This window comes from Notechis scutatus, chromosome 4 (genome assembly GCF_049901735.1).
Source record: "Notechis scutatus isolate UNSWTSFEM ecotype Mainland chromosome 4, rNotScu1.2, whole genome shotgun sequence".
Taxonomy (NCBI): domain Eukaryota; kingdom Metazoa; phylum Chordata; class Lepidosauria; order Squamata; family Elapidae; genus Notechis; species Notechis scutatus.
Window position 1 is genome coordinate 7650075 of NC_142012.1, and position 17252 is coordinate 7667326.

At 59.1% G+C, this 17252-nt stretch overlaps 2 protein-coding genes across 2 annotated transcripts; both read right to left on the reverse strand.

The window, feature by feature from the left end:
* Window positions 1-630: 630 nt before the first annotated feature.
* LOC113417887 (programmed cell death protein 4-like) lies at window positions 631-6812 on the reverse strand. The gene is made up of 11 exons (XM_026676501.2): window positions 6697-6812; window positions 6172-6460; window positions 5972-6069; window positions 5432-5545; window positions 4120-4341; window positions 3923-4020; window positions 3682-3796; window positions 2938-3045; window positions 2608-2718; window positions 2345-2484; window positions 631-1457 (listed from the first exon to the last, which is right to left on the reverse strand). The coding sequence occupies exons 1-11, from the start codon at window positions 6784-6786 to the stop codon at window positions 1406-1408; spliced, it is 1437 nt and encodes a 478-aa protein (XP_026532286.1). The 5' UTR covers window positions 6787-6812; the 3' UTR covers window positions 631-1405.
* Window positions 6813-9388: 2576 nt separating this feature from the next.
* Window positions 9389-16110, reverse strand: CCDC142 (coiled-coil domain containing 142). The gene is made up of 10 exons (XM_026676497.2): window positions 15939-16110; window positions 14263-15582; window positions 13380-13466; window positions 13089-13247; window positions 12844-13001; window positions 12419-12559; window positions 11715-11829; window positions 11255-11432; window positions 10973-11181; window positions 9389-10669 (listed from the first exon to the last, which is right to left on the reverse strand). The coding sequence occupies exons 1-10, from the start codon at window positions 15964-15966 to the stop codon at window positions 10407-10409; spliced, it is 2658 nt and encodes an 885-aa protein (XP_026532282.2). The 5' UTR covers window positions 15967-16110; the 3' UTR covers window positions 9389-10406.
* Window positions 16111-17252: the final 1142 nt, after the last annotated feature.

Genomic DNA, 17252 nt, shown 5'->3' on the forward strand with positions numbered 1-17252 from the left:
TAGAGGCTAAATTGTATGAATGGTTGAAGGAACTGGGTTATGTGTAGCCCAGGGGTCTCCAACCTTGGCAACTTTTAAGACTTGTGGACTTCAACTCCCAGAGTTCCTCAGCCAGCTGGCTGAAGAATTCTGGGAGTTGAAGTCCACAAGTCTTAAGTCTCCCAAGGTTGGACATTCCTGGGTTAGCCTATTGAAAAGGAGTAGGGAGAGACATGACTATCATCCAGTACCTGAGCAACAATCACAGAACGTGGTCTTCAAAAAATAGACTGGTATGACCACGATGGTTTAAGGCTCCTGCCTTGACCAGGGGGTTGAAGACTTGGATAGCTCAGGAATTCTGGGAGTTGAAGTCCACAAGTCTTAAAGCTGCCAAGTTTGAAGACCCTCGTTTTAAATCTATAATTTCACAATTGAGCATCTCATGTGAAAACAGCTCTTCCTTTGAATCTATTCAGGAGTTCCAGCTGCACATTGAATCCTGTTCGTTTGGGGGTGGGGGGGTTGTTCTTCATAAGACACTCTACACTCGTGTTTTTGCGAGCCAGATGCCACTCTTACTTCCAAAAAACAAAAACAAATGACCAAATAGCCGTGCTGTTTGCAGCAGGAGACAAGAAGCCGGAGTCCTTTTGAGTAAAATCATTTATTTTTCATTTCCCATTAGACTCACCCGTCCCTACCACCTTTGCCTGCAAGACCACTAAGCAGTTTGGCACAATTCCCTCCCAGGACGATGTCCACTTGCTCGGCCTCTCCACCAGTCGTGGGCAGCGCCAAGCAGAAGCAGCTCCCCTCTTTAACTCAGGAAGAATTAGCCCTGCGCTGCTCAGCTGCTACTCCCTCAGCCCTCAAACCCAGCCACCACCACCACACCCCGCCTGCATCTGTGGGTGGCATCGGGGCTTCAAGGGGTCCTGGGATCAGGAGGTTCTTTGGCTGCAGGGAGTCCAGCTGACTTCCTTCCCCACAGTACCTTGGAACTAGCTGCACAGGGCAGGAACCGACTGGTCTGCGCTAGCCAGAGGCTGTGAGAGAGGTGCCCGTCCTCTTGCCTCCTCAGCCCTGCTGCCCAGCAGGTCCAAACAGCCCCACCATTAACCACTGCAGCAGTTCCAGCTAGCCTGAGGCTTCCTGAGATGCATCGCTGGTGCCCTGCAGGAGAATTCTCCCCCTTCTACCGAACTATCGGCCCCCCATCTGTCAGGCAAAGTGCAGGCTCCCCAGCTCGCCTCCCCGATTAAGCTCGACCGACCGCCCGCATGGACACGCTGTTCGGGGGTGGGGAAGGGAATGGTGGGTGCTCAGCAAAGGTTTCTGGGCTCCTCTGTTGACTGGCAGGTCTGACTGGGTTGAAGGCATTGCTGGGGAGGGGGAGCAGTAGGGGGGTGCTGAAAGCTTCCAGTTATTGCTTGATTTGGCCGCCGTCTCCTTCACTGACAAAGCGCTTCCGGCCCCTGAGGAGGAGGAGGGGAGTTAGAGGCAGGGTAGGATGACCAGCATGTCCCTGGGGGCTGTTTGTATAGGCCAGGGGTTGCCAAACTTTTGGACCTCAGGGACCATCAAACTCATTATTTTAAATCCCGCAGACCACTAATGTGAATTTTGACTAACGTGGCTTGCTGACGTTGGTGGGAGTGTGAGGGAGATCTCTCTCTCTCACACACACACACATACACACCCCTTTCACACACACACCCATCCCCTCCAAGGCAGCCACATTCCTAGCCTGCTTTTGAGCTCTGTTTTTTTTTTGGGGGAGAGACTTCTGTCTTCATGCAAGGAAAGCAGCAGAAGCAGCAGCAGTTTTTCTTTCTCTCCCCCCCAAACTCCACCAGAAAGGAGTCTTTGCGCAGCCTCTGGGAGCAGGATGCCTTTGCATGCAGCCAAAAGCAGAAGAAGAAAGAAGCAGAAGTAACAACCCAGTGGCCAGGCAAGTTCCCACCCCCTCTGCCCTTTCCCCGCTCCCCTCACTACCTCGTGTTTTCCTAATGCAAGCGATACAAGCCTTGTGTTCCCGCAGGCCATGTGGGCAGCGCAGCCTTGTGTTCCTCCGCAGCCTGGGTTAATTGCTTTGGGGGTGACACTTCTCTGTGGACCACCAACATTTTCTCACGGACCACCAGTGGGCCGCAACCCACCGGTTGGTGACCACTGGTATAGACCACCTGATCCTCCCGTCCCTCCAGCGTGAGGAACAGCCCTCAAAGAGGAACCTCTGGACACAACGCCTTTCTAAAACAGGCCAGGCAGCCATCTGGGGTGCGGGTGGGGGAGGTCAGTCCTTCCCTGAAGCCAACAAGGTGTCGTCGTCTCCCCACCCACCCACTTGGGTGGGACCTACCGGGCGGGGCAGGTCTCTCTCAGCTGCCTGGTGATGACACCCTCCTCGAAGCAGAGGTCCACCATCCGCTCGAGGATGCTGTGGGCCAGCGGCACGTCCAAACTGATGTCTCCAAGCTCATCGTAGACCCGCTGGAAGCCCTGATAGAGGGAGGGAGAGAGAGGGAAGAGTGTGTGTGGGGTGGGGGGAGGCGCTTGCTGCAGGCAGGAGCCAATGCCAGCTCCCTCTATGGCCCTGTAGGGTGGAGCCCCTCCGGGCCTTACCCGGTTCATCTGATCCAAGGTCACCAGCCCCGTCTGCCACAGCACTTTCAGCAGCTTCACCATCATGGCAACAGCCGTATCTCCCGAAGACTCCATCACCATCACCACAGCCTGGCACAAACACCCCGGGGGGGGGGAGGGGGGGGGAGAGAGAGAAGCACCATGAGCACCCAGCGAGAGTGGGCAAGGCAGGGGTTTCCGAGGGCAGCAAAACAGGCCCAGCATGCCAAGGGGGCCAGAGCTCCCTGTCCTGGGCCTGGCAAGCCCGATTGTGGGCCTGTTCCCTCCCCACCAGCTCCAGCAGAGCTCCTGCCCCCCTTCCTTCTTTACCTCATAGACAAGCTCATGGTGGAAGTGGGGCACCTCGAGTTGGCGCAGGCAGCGCTCGGCCTCGGACACCTCTCCGGAAAGCAAGTATTCACGCAGGAGGAGGTTCATCTGCGGAAGGGGAGTTGGGGGGGGGGGGCTGCAGTCCAGTCAGGCCTCTGGTGCAGCTGCTCAAGACTTTTTGGAGGGCAGAAGAGCTCTGCACCAGGACCTCCCCCCCCCGGGGGGGAGGGGGCTGGATGGGTTCTGCCTTCAGGATCTGACTGCTGGTGTCTCCCAGCTGCCTCCTCCCTTTATAGTTCCTGTGTCTAAACCTCATCCCCACCCACCCCTTCACAGCACACTGCCCAGTCCCTCCTGGGGTCCCCAAGGCCCCTCTAGCTGGCCCCTCTCCTTTATTCTATGGACTTGAGCAGTCCTTCCTAGGCAGAGAGCTGCTCCGTGTTTCACCGGTGCATTTTAATATGTCTTCTGAACTGTGCCAACTTGAATTCATTAACTAAGATTAACGGTTGCTGGAACTGGTTTCTTCAGCAGCTTTGGGTGCTTGCAGAATCCGGCATGGAGCAGCCTCCCTCCCTCCCTCCGCATGCTTGGCCCCAAAGACATCCCTCGGTCAGTCGCCCCATCTCCAACCCCATCTCCATCCGGCAGACGGCCAAGCATCCAAGGGCCGCTCAAGAACCGCGGGAGGGGCAGTAGAGGGCAGACCGAGCGTGCCCCCCGCCCACACTTCCAGCTCTTCACCTCCTTGATCAGGTGCTTGACTGGCCTCTGGCCGCCCCCCACGCCCCACACATTGTCCAGCCGGTTGACGTCTCGCTTGATGCGCAGCAGGACAGCAGCACGATCCAGGGCAGCCCTGCAGGGAGAGGAAAAAGCGTATCCAGCAACCGTCTTTCTCGCTCACACACTTCCTGTTAGCCTGGGGGTGGCCCTCCCTCCCCCACCCCCGAGGGCATGGCATCCACGAGGCCGGCCCTCTCACCGTGCATGCTCACAGTCCACACGCCCCTTGTAGCGCTCGAGGAAGTTGAGGGGGAGCGCATGGTCGGCCACAGCCCGGGCGATGAACTGACCCAGCATCTGCACAGGCAAGACAAGGGGGGGGGCGCGAGGTCAGGGCCCACGGTGTCCAGAAGAGGAAAGCACCTCCCCTTCCCCCCCTTCCTGGGCAGGACTGACCTGGGGCGCCTCGGGCGTGTCGAGAATCAGCTCAGGGAGGTCGTGCAGCATCCCGTCGAAAGCAGCCGCAATGTCCTCGGCACTCAGCACCTTCCCCACCAAGTCCGAGAGCAGGCGGGAGGTCAGCTCCCGGTGGCTGGCCTTCCCCTCCAGAGAGAGAACCACGGCCAGCGACGACACGGTTGCCTTGTGGCCCCCCAAGTTCAGATTCCGAAGGAGCTCCTGGCGAAGGAGGAAAAAGGGGCAGCAGGTGAGAGCTAGGCCTCTGACAGCTGAGACCCCAGAGCCCACCCCATGCTTCTCAGGGCTTCTCCAGGCAGCAGAGACGCTGCTTGTTTCCTTGCCCGCACGAAGGGCTTAAACCAGCTCTCAGGAGCTGTGTGTTTAATAAATGCAAGATTGTCTTCAAAGATAATCACGTGATTTAAAAGGCCTGTACAACGCAGAGGTGCTCATTCCAATAAAAGGCCAAAATACACAGCAGGTCAAACTGCTCCAGAGAAGGTGACCCAATTAAATAAACCGTCTACGTTAAAAATTCTATTACATTTTCAATGTAAAAAAAAAGAAGTTAACTTTTAAAAAGAAACCAGTCAGCTTTTTATGAAGCTTTAACTTCATCTGTCCCTATATAACTGTCTGGTTTGGTTGTGCAACCCAACAGGAACAGACACAGACTCCAGAGAGTAATTAGGACTGCAGAAAAAACAATTACTATCAACCTCCTTTCCATGGAGGACCTGTATCCTGCACGAGTCAAAAAGAGGGCTGTGAAAATATCTACAGACCCCTCACATCCCCGACATAAACTGTTTCAACTCATACCCTCAAAACGACGCACACCAGAACAACTAGACTCAGGAACAGTTTTTTCCCCCCGAACGCCATCACTCTGCTAAACAAATAATCCCCTCAACACTGTTCAACTATTTACAAAGTCTGTATTACTATTACGATTAATCTTCTCAACCTCCTTATCACCCATCCCCTTCCACTTGTGTATGACTGTAATTTTGTCGCTTGCATCCTAACGATTTTTGAGTGTTTCCTAGTATGATTTGATTCCTTATGGCTATTATTAAGTGATGTACCTGATGATTCTTGACGAATGTCTCTTTTCTTTTATGTACACTGAGAGCATTTGCACCCAGACCAAGCAAAGCTGGCCGAGGAACTCTGGGAGTTGAAGTCGACCAGTCTTAAAGTTGCTACGGTTGGAGACCCCTGGTCCAGAGGCTCCCTCTTGCAAGGGGGGGTGGGGTGTTCCCTGCCTGGAAGAACTCGGGGGGATTCCACTCTTGCTAAGACTCACCACGACTTCCAGGGTGTCTCCGTGCTCAAAATATTCCAGCACCATCGGCTGCACCGTCTTCTCCAGCTCCTCTTCCTCCAGCTCAGGCACCACCGTGGCATAGACGGTCTTCCCCTAAAAAAAAAGTGCAGTGGCCATTAAAGCTCCCCCACCCCCAACTTCCTGGGGCTTCCTCTCCGGCTCCTCCTCAGCCAGGGAGCCCACTCCTCAGACCAGGACCTAGGGAGCTGCTGGGCCGTTGCCACTGCCCAAGTCTGCTTCAGCTGGGACCGACAGGAAGAGAGGCTGGGAGCACCGAGCCTACTGAAGAACTAAGAGGCAAGTAGGGGGTTCTCCCGCTTCCGATTAAAGGGACCCCACAAGGCAGGGCCTTTTCCAGGCAGGTCAAGGGGGGGGGGGCTCAGGAAGTAGGAGGAGGATTTGGGGTGGGGATGAAGGCCGACTGGGCCTTCTTGTTCCTTTCACCCGCTCAGTTGGGACTTCCAAGCTTTGCCTTGGGAGGAGCCTTCAGGCCTTAAGCCCAGCCACCCCAGGTGGTACCTGTGCAGCCTCGTCGTAGTTGGGGTCGCGGGCATCCGGCTCCTGGTAGCTGTAGACCACCCCAGGCGCTCCCCAGACGCCTTTGCCCCCTGCCCCGCCTGGAAAGAGGGAGGGGCTGTCAGGCCTGCTCCCCGGGCAGCGCCGCCCCCCCCCAGAGCTCCAGGGCCGCCCCCGGCGAACAGGCCCGGCGGCCGCCCTACCTTTCTTGGGCAGGCCGCGGCCCTTCCCCATGCGGGACTTGCGGTCGTGGTTCTTGTCCTTCGGGCTGCTGGGCTCCGGCTCCGGCTCGCCCTTTTCCGGGAGGGCTTCCCGGTGGGAATCGCGGGAGGAGGTCCGCCGCAGCCGCCGCTTCCCCTTGGCCTTCAGCCGGGCGTCGTGCAGCGCCTTCTCCTGCAGGCTCCACGGCTGCGCCTCTCCCTCGATCCCCTCCTCCAGCTCCTCGGCCAGCGCATCGTCCTCCTCCGCCTCGCCGCCCGCGCGGCCCGGGACCTGGGGGCAAGCAAGGCGTCAAGGTGCCGCGGGGAAGCTCCCGGGGGCCGGGCAGCCCCTGGGCGGGACGGAGCAGGCCGGGGCCCGCCTCCCTGCCGCGCCCGCGGAGTTCCGGCCTGGCTCCGCGCCCGGGGGGGGGGACGGCCAGGAGGGCGGCCAATGGCAGCGCCGCGGCCGGGGAGCCGCCCCGCCCGGACGGGCCCAGTGCGCGGGGGGACGGGGGCGCGGGTACTTGCCGGCGGGAAGGGCCCGCTGTCGCCCCGTAGCAGCTCCCCCGAGTTGGTCGGGATGGCCGAGGCCGACACGAGGCGCGCGAGAGAGGCCATCCACCCAACCGCCACCACCCCGCCCCGCCCCGCTCCACTCAGGCCCTGCTGCCGCCGCGCCGGAAGGGCGCCCGGAAGAGGCGGGGCCGGGGGCGCCGAGGCTGCCGGAACTCGTAGTCCGGCCAGCGTGGCGCTTTCCCGCGGGGGAGGGAGCGGGGAGCCGCTCGGGATGTGGCTGCCCCGAGAAGCCGCTCTCGCTGCGGGGGCTTCTCGGCCTCAGACCCGGGGCGGGCGGGGTGGGGGCGCTCCGCCGGTTGCGGCCTGGCCCGGTTGCGGCACAGCCCTTTTCCCAGCGCTTTGGGATCGTGGGCGCCGATGGAGCGTCTCCGTCGTCCACTGTTTTTTTTCCCTTCAAGAGGCAACTGGACCTCTTTTTTTTTTCCTTGAGAGCGTTTCGCTTCTCATCCAAGAAGCTTCTTCGGTTCTTCAGGCAGAAGGCCAAGGGCTTTTGAAGGAGAAAAAGGATGGACTCGAACCCCGCCACCCCCGCAATTCCCCCCAGCCAGCCGTGGGGGAAAGCCTGGTGGGCAGCGCTCGAGACCCCCAACGTCCCCACGGCAGCCTCTCTTTACGGGAGGGTCAGGAAAGCGGGGCCGCTTCGTCCGGCCACCGCTTTCTTCACCGGCTTCGCTCCCCCCCCCCTCCGCTTAATGGCATTAATGGTGAATGCTCCAACACTGGAATTTTTTTAAAAAATATATTGGATAACCATTTGTCTGAAGCGGTATAGGGTTTCCTGCCTAAGCAGGGGGTTGGACTAGAAGACCTCCAAGGTCCCTTCCAACTCTGCTATTCTATTCTATTATGGGCCGCAGGCAAACCAGACTTTACTGGGGGCCCCACGACAACTACTCACAGGGATAAACAGGTAAATGGTTGATAAAATTAAACATATATTTGCATAATAAACGTATCACATATTTATATGATACAAGGTGCATTGAAGGGTTAACAATACCTTACTTGAAGTGCTGCCAACTACTAAAGTCCCAATTAGTCTTTCCAAAAGCAGAGAACAAATTCACCATGGAGCTTTCAGAGTCCAAACCAATCAGAGTGAATGACGTTGCTTCCTGCAAAGGTTTCTTTACCTTTGCCTGTCCTTTATACCTTATGGGAGAGGCAGTCACTTCCAAGCCTTACTCCCGAGTCGCCTGTTTTGTCTTAACTGTTATTGCCTTCTGGAAGCTCTGCGCGCACACGCACTGGGAACAAGCTCCCCTTGTTCCTCGGCCTCACTGCTGCCAGATTCTAAAGGCTCTGGAGTCGCCACATAACTCCCAGATGGTCCTGGCTCCATCTCTGTATCGGATGCAGGACCCTCATCCGAGTCCTCCCCAGACTCCTGGACTGGTCCCTGTTCTTCCCCACTGTCCGATTGCTGCCGTCTGCACAGGCTGCTGGCAAACTACAACAGGTAGCCTTGCCGTGTTCAGTCTTGCTGGATCAACTCTTCTATCAATAATATTCAGGAAATTTACGAGGTTCAGACTCAGATTGAATAGGGCTGCAATTGCAGCGCGTAAATTTAACCCATGTTCTGTGTCTGCACGTTGCACCAAACCATACACTAACCATAGGCTTGTGAGAAACAGAGTTGTGTTGTTACAGAACTATAAGAAGTCATGTTGGGCTGCGAACAAAATACATTGTGTATCTTCCTAATCTCATGAGCTAGGCTGAATCTTGAGAATTGTGTGTAGGAGCTAAGATTAGAGGCCTTTTGTGCCAAAAACCAGTCATAACAAGAATTTACTGATATGATAGTTACTCTAGAGACAACCCCCCAGGAACTAGGACCATAAAAGGAAATTTATAAGTAAAGGGGGAGATAGAATTAGAGAAGTAATCAGGAGCTGAGATAATGTATTCATTTTAGACACTTTGGATAGGGTGTTGTGGCATCACTAAGCCAATGAAGAAGAGGTGGGAGGTAAATTTGTGCTAGGGAATATAAGGCAAATGCATTGATGTGTGTGCATGGTCGACCCGCTTTGCAAAATGAAGAACAAAATTACCATTGTTTTCTCTTGGAAGTTTTGGCTGGGGATTGCTTATTTCCAAACAAACAATGAATCTAGGATTCAAATAATTTAACCGGTTCTCTGCCCTAACGATTGGCTCGATGGGCATGGCCAGGGGTGTGACAGGCACTTGGCCTCCTGCACCCCCACTGGGAGCAAAAATAGGCCGGGGGGGGGGTCCATGCCACACACACCCGTGCCCCGCTTTGGGCCTAGTAAGCCTCCCTGCAGCCTCCTGGGAGCAAACACAGGCCGCGGAGGGGCTATGCCGCACCCTACCCCCCCCCCATGCCCCATTTTGGGCCTAGTAAGCCTCCCTACACTTACCTAGGAGCCAAAACGGGGATTCCTGGAAGGGGCGTGGCGGGGCCATCCAGAGGTGGTATTTGCTGCTTCTCTGAACCAGTCAAAATTTCAGCTACCAGTCCGCCAGAACCGGCTGAATTCCAACCTCTGAACGAATCCCACAGGCCGACTTCATATAACAAAATCAGCCAGGAAAATAAACCCCAACCAAAGACACCGGATTTCCCCAGGGAGAAAGAGATACTATAGAACAAACCACCTTGGGAAGCTGTGAGGTATATAATGGCCTTTATTTTTCTTTAGCCTTTCGTCTTTCACACGAGATGAATGTAGAAATCAGCAATCCGCTTCTGCCTGGCCAAGGCCTCCAAATGTGTCACTGACAACCAGCCCCTGGAGCCTTCGGGGCAGGAAGGGGCTTCCCTAAGTCCCCCACTCCCTCCCGAGCATCGGGACACCTGCCTGGGCTGGCGCCTGCCTCCTCCAGCAACCCAGCGAGAGCGTAGAGGCAAACTGCGGCCAAAAGCTTCAAAAAGGCCAGCAACCACCCAGGGCTTTCTGATGTCCGAGAGGCAACAGCTTTTGTTAAGGCCTCAAGAGGTTGGATAGTCAGACGCAGAGGGGCCAAAGCGGGGGAAAGGATGTTGAGGGTTGGGGACAAATGGCGCGCCTTCAGGTCCCTGCCTGAGAGAGAGAGCCTGGCCTCACAGAAGCCAAAGCAAGGGACCAAGGACGTAGCATCTGCCTGTGCAGGCGATGGAGGTGGGCCAGGGCTTTGATTCACCTGTGCAGCCCTCCTCCTCCTCCCCCACCTCCCAAACACCCCAAGAAATGCCCCAATTGCACTTACTAGCACCCCGGTTCCAGGTCCCCCCTAAAGGGGAGTGGGTAACAGAACCAAGAGGATGGGGGGAGGGGGGGTCCTGCAGGAACAGCCCCTTACCTGACTTGCTGCTCTTCCAAGCAGAGCCAGACCAGTTGACCCCACTGTGCACCACGGCCCAGCCGAGCCTCCCTTGTCCTGAATAAGGCTCAGCCAGGACGAGGAATGGCTCCAAGTCAGAGCAAGAGGCGGCTGCTTCCTGTGGATTTGGCTCCTATACCAAATCGGGTTGCCCATTGCCGGGGGCGCTGTTGCAGAATGTTGCCGGGCCAAGGAAGGCCTTTGTGGGATTGGGCTCCTTCCCACCCACCCCAGCCCCCACCCCCCACTACCAGGGTGGCCGGAAGGCCCAGCAGCTCAGGAGGAGGGAGGGCAGGTGGAGATCAGGGGCTGGAGGCCCAGCGGGATCAAGCCTCCGAGGGGTGGTCCATGCAGGAGAGGGCGGGCATCCTCCAGCGGCGGGCCCCATGCAGCCGCAGCGCCAGCCACTCCTGCTGGGCCAGGCTCAGGTAGGTCTCGGAGCTTGTGCCACCTCCTGGGGCACGGCTCAGCAAGTCAGCCGCCCAGCTCTCTGGCCCAGCTCGAGCACGGACGGGCAGCCCTTCCAGATGTTCCAGGTTGCTCAGGCTGCCTGGGCTGCCATGCCAGGACCGCGTCCCATCACGTGAGCCTGGAGAGCAGAGGAAGAGGTGGCGGGGAGGACTCGGCTCAGACGCAGCAGGACCAAGGGCACCAAGCAAGAGCGCCAGCCATGGCAAGAACCCTGGGCAGGCATGGAACGGTGGGCACTTCGGAGTTCTTGCCCCGGGACGCCTGGTCCCACCCAAGGGAGGCGCCAAATCCCAGCCTTCGACCGCTCCACCCTAGCCAAGCAAGCGGGCCCCCCTTCCACAGGGCCATGCGGATGAGAAGGAGGGGTACCCCCCTCCCCTCCTGCAGCTCTGCCTCTCTCCCACCCCCTGCCAGCACTCACAGCACTTTTGCAGGGCGTCCCAGCTGCAGGAGGACAAGGTGCCCTTGCTGGGCTGCTGGAGGAGGCAAGCGACGGCGTTGTCCGTTTGCTGGAAGGCCCGGAGGGAGGAAACCAGCTGCTTCACCTCGGCGGGCAGCTCGTAGTCCTCCGACTGCAGGGTTTCCCGCACCAGATCGAAGTCCCGCTTCAGCTGCAGGGCTCCCTGGAGGCTGAAAGGGGTCAGTCGGCAAAGGGCCGGACTGGCCGGCCCAGCCTGAGGCCCCTCCGGCAGGGCCAACTCACCTGAACTTGATCTTCTGGGCCAGGATGTGCTCCATCCAGACTTCCAGGAAGGCCGTTGTGACCCGGCTGAGGACCAGAGCCTGGGAGTCCTGGGAAAGCCACCGGACACCTTGCAAGACCGGCGCTAGGATGGCTTGGGCTGCAGCCTGGGCATACTTGCTGCCAGCGGAGGGTGGTTCTGCAAGGGCAGGGCAGGGGAGGACAGGGCGGCAGTCAGAGGTGGGCAAGGGCTGCTGCCCCTCTTCAGTACCCTGTGCCCCCCCCCTCCACGGCCTCTTGGGATGGTCTGCAACCCCCCCTCCCCCCACCACTGTTTGAAGGAGAAGCGCACATGCCAGCAGGTTCACACCCTCCTGCCGGTCGGAGGAACAGGCTTGGCCAGCCTGAGGGAACCGCCAGTGCCCGTCCTTGCAAGGAGGGGGCCTGGCCCTCTGCCACCTCCCCTCCCCTTCCCGCGTACCTGCCTGCAGGGCAAGGCGCCAGTATTTGCCAAGCGGCATGGCCTGTCCAAAGACCTCGGCTGACACGCGCCTGCAGTCCAGACAAAACAACTCCAGCACGTCATTGGCAAAAAGCTGTGGGTAAGAAAAGGGTGCCATGTGCAAGCCCCTCATGCCCCTAATCTGGCCCGCCCCTAGATTATACACGGATCACGGTTGCTGTGCCGTGAATTACAAGGTTGACGACGCTGGTTACCGGGGACGGGAGGGGACTCTCATTCTCCGGTCGAGGCCCACCAGCATCTCCAGGGCATTCAGTTGCCCCCACCACCACCAAGCTGGCCAACCAGAGGAGCCGAAGATGCCATCGGATTAAGGGCATCTCTGGAGGCCCTTCGCCCACAAATAACTATGGGAAGCAGACCCTGCTAGGCAGACTGCTGCCCCTGCTGCCCTGAAGAGGAGGAGAGGATGCACCGAAGCAACGTGGAGTTTCTGACTCCGCCAAAATAGCCGAGACTCGTTCAAGCAAGAGAGACCAGAGCTGACTTTCAAGCATCCTTGTGGGCCTGCTAGGGCGTCCTAGGACCGGGGTTCCTGCACAACAGGTTGGGAAGCCTATGGCGGCCTCTCCTGACCTTGTTGGACTCCTCAATAGCCCCAGTAGCCTTGTTCAGCAACCTTCCTGAGCCACAGGCCCAGCTCTGCCAGGCCCAAGGCTTACTTGGATGCTGGTAGTTGCCGAATGGACTCGCAGGCTCAGTTCCCGCTCCCGATGAAAGGCCAAAGGGCTCTGCTTCCACCTGTCCTCCAAGGAGGCCCTGCTCACCAGCCCCAACATCTTCCTGGCTTCAGTTTTCAGCAGCTGCAAGAAAAAAAAAAAGGCTTATGTCCTTGCAGGTGACAACAAGGAGCTTCCTTTGGGGCGCCCAGGCAGGCTTCTTGTCTCAACCACCAGAACCCCCCCCCTCCCCTTCTTCGGGGGACCCTCGCACGGCAAGGCCCAACAACAACCCCTGCCCTTTGGGATGATGAGTTCTTGAAGGCCTTCCTTCCAGGCTCCGTTGGATACAATACAAACCAAGGGAAACGGAGGCTGACTGCTTGGGTCAGCTCCAGGCCAGGAGGGCTCAGGTTCAAGATGCTTGCCTGCAAATCACCTTGGGCCACAAGAAGGAATTGGCTGAGGGACCAGGAGGCCAAGTACTGGTAGGCTTTGCTCATGGTCCAGTAGGAAGAGGCATGGCAGGTAGCCACCGCGAGGGAAAGCAGGCACAGGTGGAGGCTGGCAAGGACCAGGCGCTGCCCTGGGAAAGAAGAACCAGCTCAGCTGGCAAAGAGCCCACCCCCGCTTGCCTCCCCTCAGCAGCAAGGCCAGGAACAAGCTGACCTACCTGGGCCACCATGGAAAGGCTGCCTCTCCAGGCATCTCATGCAGAAGGCCAGGAGCAGGAAGAGGCTCTGCAAAACTTTCCCAGTCTGGCTGCAGGCCACAGTCGTGGGCTTGGGCGAGCATCTGTCCACAAGGCTGGTACCCAGAGCATGGCAGAACCCTGGGCAAAGAAGGGGGTCAGGATGCAGGTCTCCCTGCCTCAGTCACCCGGGTGGCTCCCAAACAGGGTGGGAATTGAGCCATCCCAAGCCCAGACGGCCCACAGCCCCCCCTCTCCTGACGAGGGCCCTACCTGGGTCCCATTGCCACAGGGCATCCCGCCTGAGCAGGCAAAGGGCCACATCCTTCAGTTCCTCCGCGGCCTCTGCAGGCAGGCAAGCTAGAGAAAGAGACATTCCCGGTGGTTTCAGTCTGGTTTCAGGAGGCAAAGCCTCGGCTCACCCCGGGAAAGACGACAGAAGCCACTTCATGGGGCAGGTGGAAAGTCTGAGAGCAGGCAAGGTTGGGACCAGAGGTGGCATTCAGCAGGTTCTGACCAGTGCTGGAGAACCGGTAGAGGAAATTTTGAATAGTTCAGAGGACCGGCCAATGCCACCTCTGACTGGCCCCGCCAACCCCATCTCTTCTCCGCCTCCCATTGAGTCCCAGCTGACTGGCTGGGTCTTTTTTGGTTGCCCTGCGCAGGAGAATGGGGCTGGAAAGCAGGTGAGTGGGGTGGGGTGGGGAGGGAAGGGGGATTTTGCAGTATCCTTCCCCTGCCACGCCCACCAAGCCACGCCACACCCAAGTCACGCCACACCCACCAAGCCATGCCCACAGAACCAGTAGTAGAAAAATCTGAATCCCACCACTGGTTTTGAGGGTCACGTACCGAGCAAGGCCAAAATCCCCTCAAGAGAAAAAAAATCCCACAAAATAAGTCCACTGGCAAGAAAAAAAATCTCTCCAGAAAATGGGAACCCTGCTGCCCACGCTATATTTCTTACGCGGTCCGAATTCTTGAAGGTCCAACCTTCACCTGGCCAGGGCAGACCTCAAGACGGCAGAGCCAGGGCCCAAGGAGGCATTTCAAGGTCCTTGCAGAAACCTCCGGAGCTGCCTACATCTGACCGCCACCATCCCGCCGACCCGGCCAGCACCCGGCCCTCTTCCCTGCCCCCCCGTGCCTGACCTACCTTCCACCAGACTGTTGGTCACCCGCTGGCCCAGGGCAGCCCCGGCTCCACTCTGACACTCAGCCTGGTTCGCTTGGAGCTCCAGCTGGCGCACCCAGGAGGTCGACGCCGCTTTCCAGAAGAGGGGTCGGTATTCAGCGCAGAGCATCGCAGCCGCTTCGGCGAAGGAGGCATCCAGCCCATCAGACGACTTCCAGCTGGGCAGTGGGGTAGGGGCCAGGCCCTGGGCTGCACCGGGGGTCCCCTGGGGTTGGTCCTGCTTGGGCCGGTGCAGGAGGCGATGCTTCAGGCCACCAGTGGACGCAAGCAATCCTGGCAGCAGCTCCATGACCGCCTCCTCCTCCTCTCGGCACAAGGCCTGCAGGTGTGCAGGGAGATCCTCGCCCGCCCCGGAAGTGTCAGCGGCTGTGGGCCTCAGGTCGCTGGTCCCTGCCTGCTGCCAAGGGAGCAGCAGAGCCAGCCTGTCACCAGCCAGGCGTCCTCTTTCGGCAGCCAAGACGGCCAGCACCCTCTCCACAGAAAAGGCCTGTACCCCCTGTTGCCCTGGAGCCCCAGGCCCCGGCTTGGCTCCCTGCAGGCCCCACTCACTCAGCCCCTGGTTATAGCTCTCCAGGCCTCGGAAGGCCTCTGAGAGCAGAGGAAGCGGCCCACAGGCCCAGTGCTGCAGAACGGCCTCCAAGCATCTCTCCAGCAGGCAGAGCGCCTGCAGAGCCAGCACCCCGAGGGACCGCTTCATGCGCTGCACCGCCTCAGGCTGCCGAAGCAGCAGGGGCCTCAGCCAGGGGTCCTTGCGCAGGTGGCACTGCAGGCAGCCCCAATGAGAGGTGTGCACCCGCAGCTCCTGGCAGAGTCCCCGCAGCAGCCAGGCCTCCTCAGAGCTCTGCCTGCCAGCAGGCGCCACAAAACGTCGCTCGGCTTCCATCAAGTGGCGCACAAAGTCAGAAGCCGCCTTCAGGCGCCGGCAGTAGTGGCGAGCCAGGCGCAAGCAATGTTGTTGCTGCAGCAGGCCCTCCACTGTCTTGCGCTGACGGGCCACATTGCCCCACCTGGCCCAGTAGAAGAAAGTCCCCCTGGCCGAGTCTGGGGCCACTTGGAGGCCTGGTGTGCGGAGGCTGGAGCTCATCCCCAGGTAGGCGTTGTCCGCTTGGGCAGGGCAGGGCAGGCCACCGGGCACCTCCTCCTGGCCCTCCTCCTCCTCCTCCTGAGCTGGGCTGCCAGGCTGAGCCAGAGGCAGGGGATGCTGGCCTGGGTGCACATGGGCGGGTAAAGGCACTTCAGCTTCCGGGAAAGGCCCGGCGATCTCTGCCCACAAACCCGACCCTGTGGAGAGAACAAGGGGTGCTTACAGCCCCTCCTGGGTTTCCCGCCCCCTCCCCACCACAAAGCAGCTGCTTTCAAGACCCCGCACCCTCCGCCCCCCCCTCCCCGACTGTTGATGCCCTGGGACGGGGGTCTGCAGGGAAGGCCTCCCGGACAAGCAGCCAAAGGAGAAAACAACGGGAGCCCCGGGGCAGCAGACACCCCCCCACCCCCGAAGGCGGCCAAGGCAGCCTGCGCCGGGGCTCTTCCAGAAGGCGGAAGGGTCCCCGCCGCGCTTCAGCCGGAGCCTTCTGGCCGGCGGCGTCGGAGCCAGCGGAGACCGGAGCGCAGCCCCCGCCGCTTCCCCCTCGGCCTACCAGGCTCGGGGTCCCGCCAATGCTCCATAGTCCGGCGTCCTCTTCCGCGGGGGCTCCGGGGAGAGATGGCTGGGGAGGCCCCGCGGGGCTGGGAGATGCCCCTTTGGCCGGAGGAGCCGGGAGCGCCGTTGCCGGGCGTGGGTGGGGTGGGGGTGGGGTTCGGCTCCAGGGGCGGGGCTGCCGGCAGTCACGTGGCGGAGAGCCGGACCAAGGCGAGCCGAGCCGGGCGCGGCCAGCGGGAGGCTCCCCCCCCCCCCTATGTGGGGGCCGGAGAGTGGCCTGGGTCAGCCCGGATGAACGAACCCTCGCCTGGCGGCCCAGATGCTGCGAGGCTGGTTTTCCGGGAGGTTTCGTAGCTTCTGCGTTTTAGAGCAGGGGGTTCCCCAAACTTGGCCGCTTTAAGACTGGTGGACTTCAACTCCCAGAATTCCTCCCCCTGTCATGTTAGCTCAGGAATTCTGGGAGTTGAAGTCCACCAGTCTTAAAGCGGCCAAGTTTTGAGATCTCTGTATTTTATTGTTGCCTTTCGTGCCCCGAGAGAAAGTTACAAACTGGAGTTGCGGGGCTGAGCGAGGGGCGGCAACGAGGCCTCCGGGCAGGCGGAAGTCCAGCCAGGGTGCAGAACCGGGGAGCCCCCGTTAAAAGCAGCAGAAGCTCTCTCCTGCCCCGATGGAGTCCGAAGAACCCGCAGTCACCTTGCTCGTCTTTCAGGGGCCTTCAAACTTGACAGCTTTAAGACTTGTGGACTTCAGCTCCCATAATTCCCCCTCCGGTCATGTTAGCTCAGGAATTCTGGGAGTTGAAGTCCACAAGTCTTAAAGTTGCCAAGTTTGAAGGCCCTTATGATAGACAGACAGACAGACAGACACAGACAGATGGATGGATGGACGATAGACAGACAGACAGGTATAGATGATAGATCAAGGGTCTTCAAACTTGACAGCTTTAAGACTTGTGGACTTCAACTCCCAGAATTCCTCCTCCAGTCATGTTAGCTTGGGAATTCTGGGAGTTGAAGTCCACAAGTCTTAAAACTGCCAAGTTTGAAGACTCTTGTCTTACATGTTTAAGCCGCTCATGTTCCCAAGCATGCCGCTTCCTCCCATCTCCCCTCCATCCACCCCTCTTGTGCCCCCATTCCCTTCCCCACCGCTGCCAGAGCAGCAGCATCTCATGCCTGGTGCAACCCCCATCCCCCCGAATGTGGTGCCAACCGCAGAACCCATTGGGGGAAAAACACCGTTGCTCCTTGCAGCGGAAGCCTCTCGGGCAGACACCAGGGGCTCATTCCACCCGCTCATTCCCCTGGTTTTC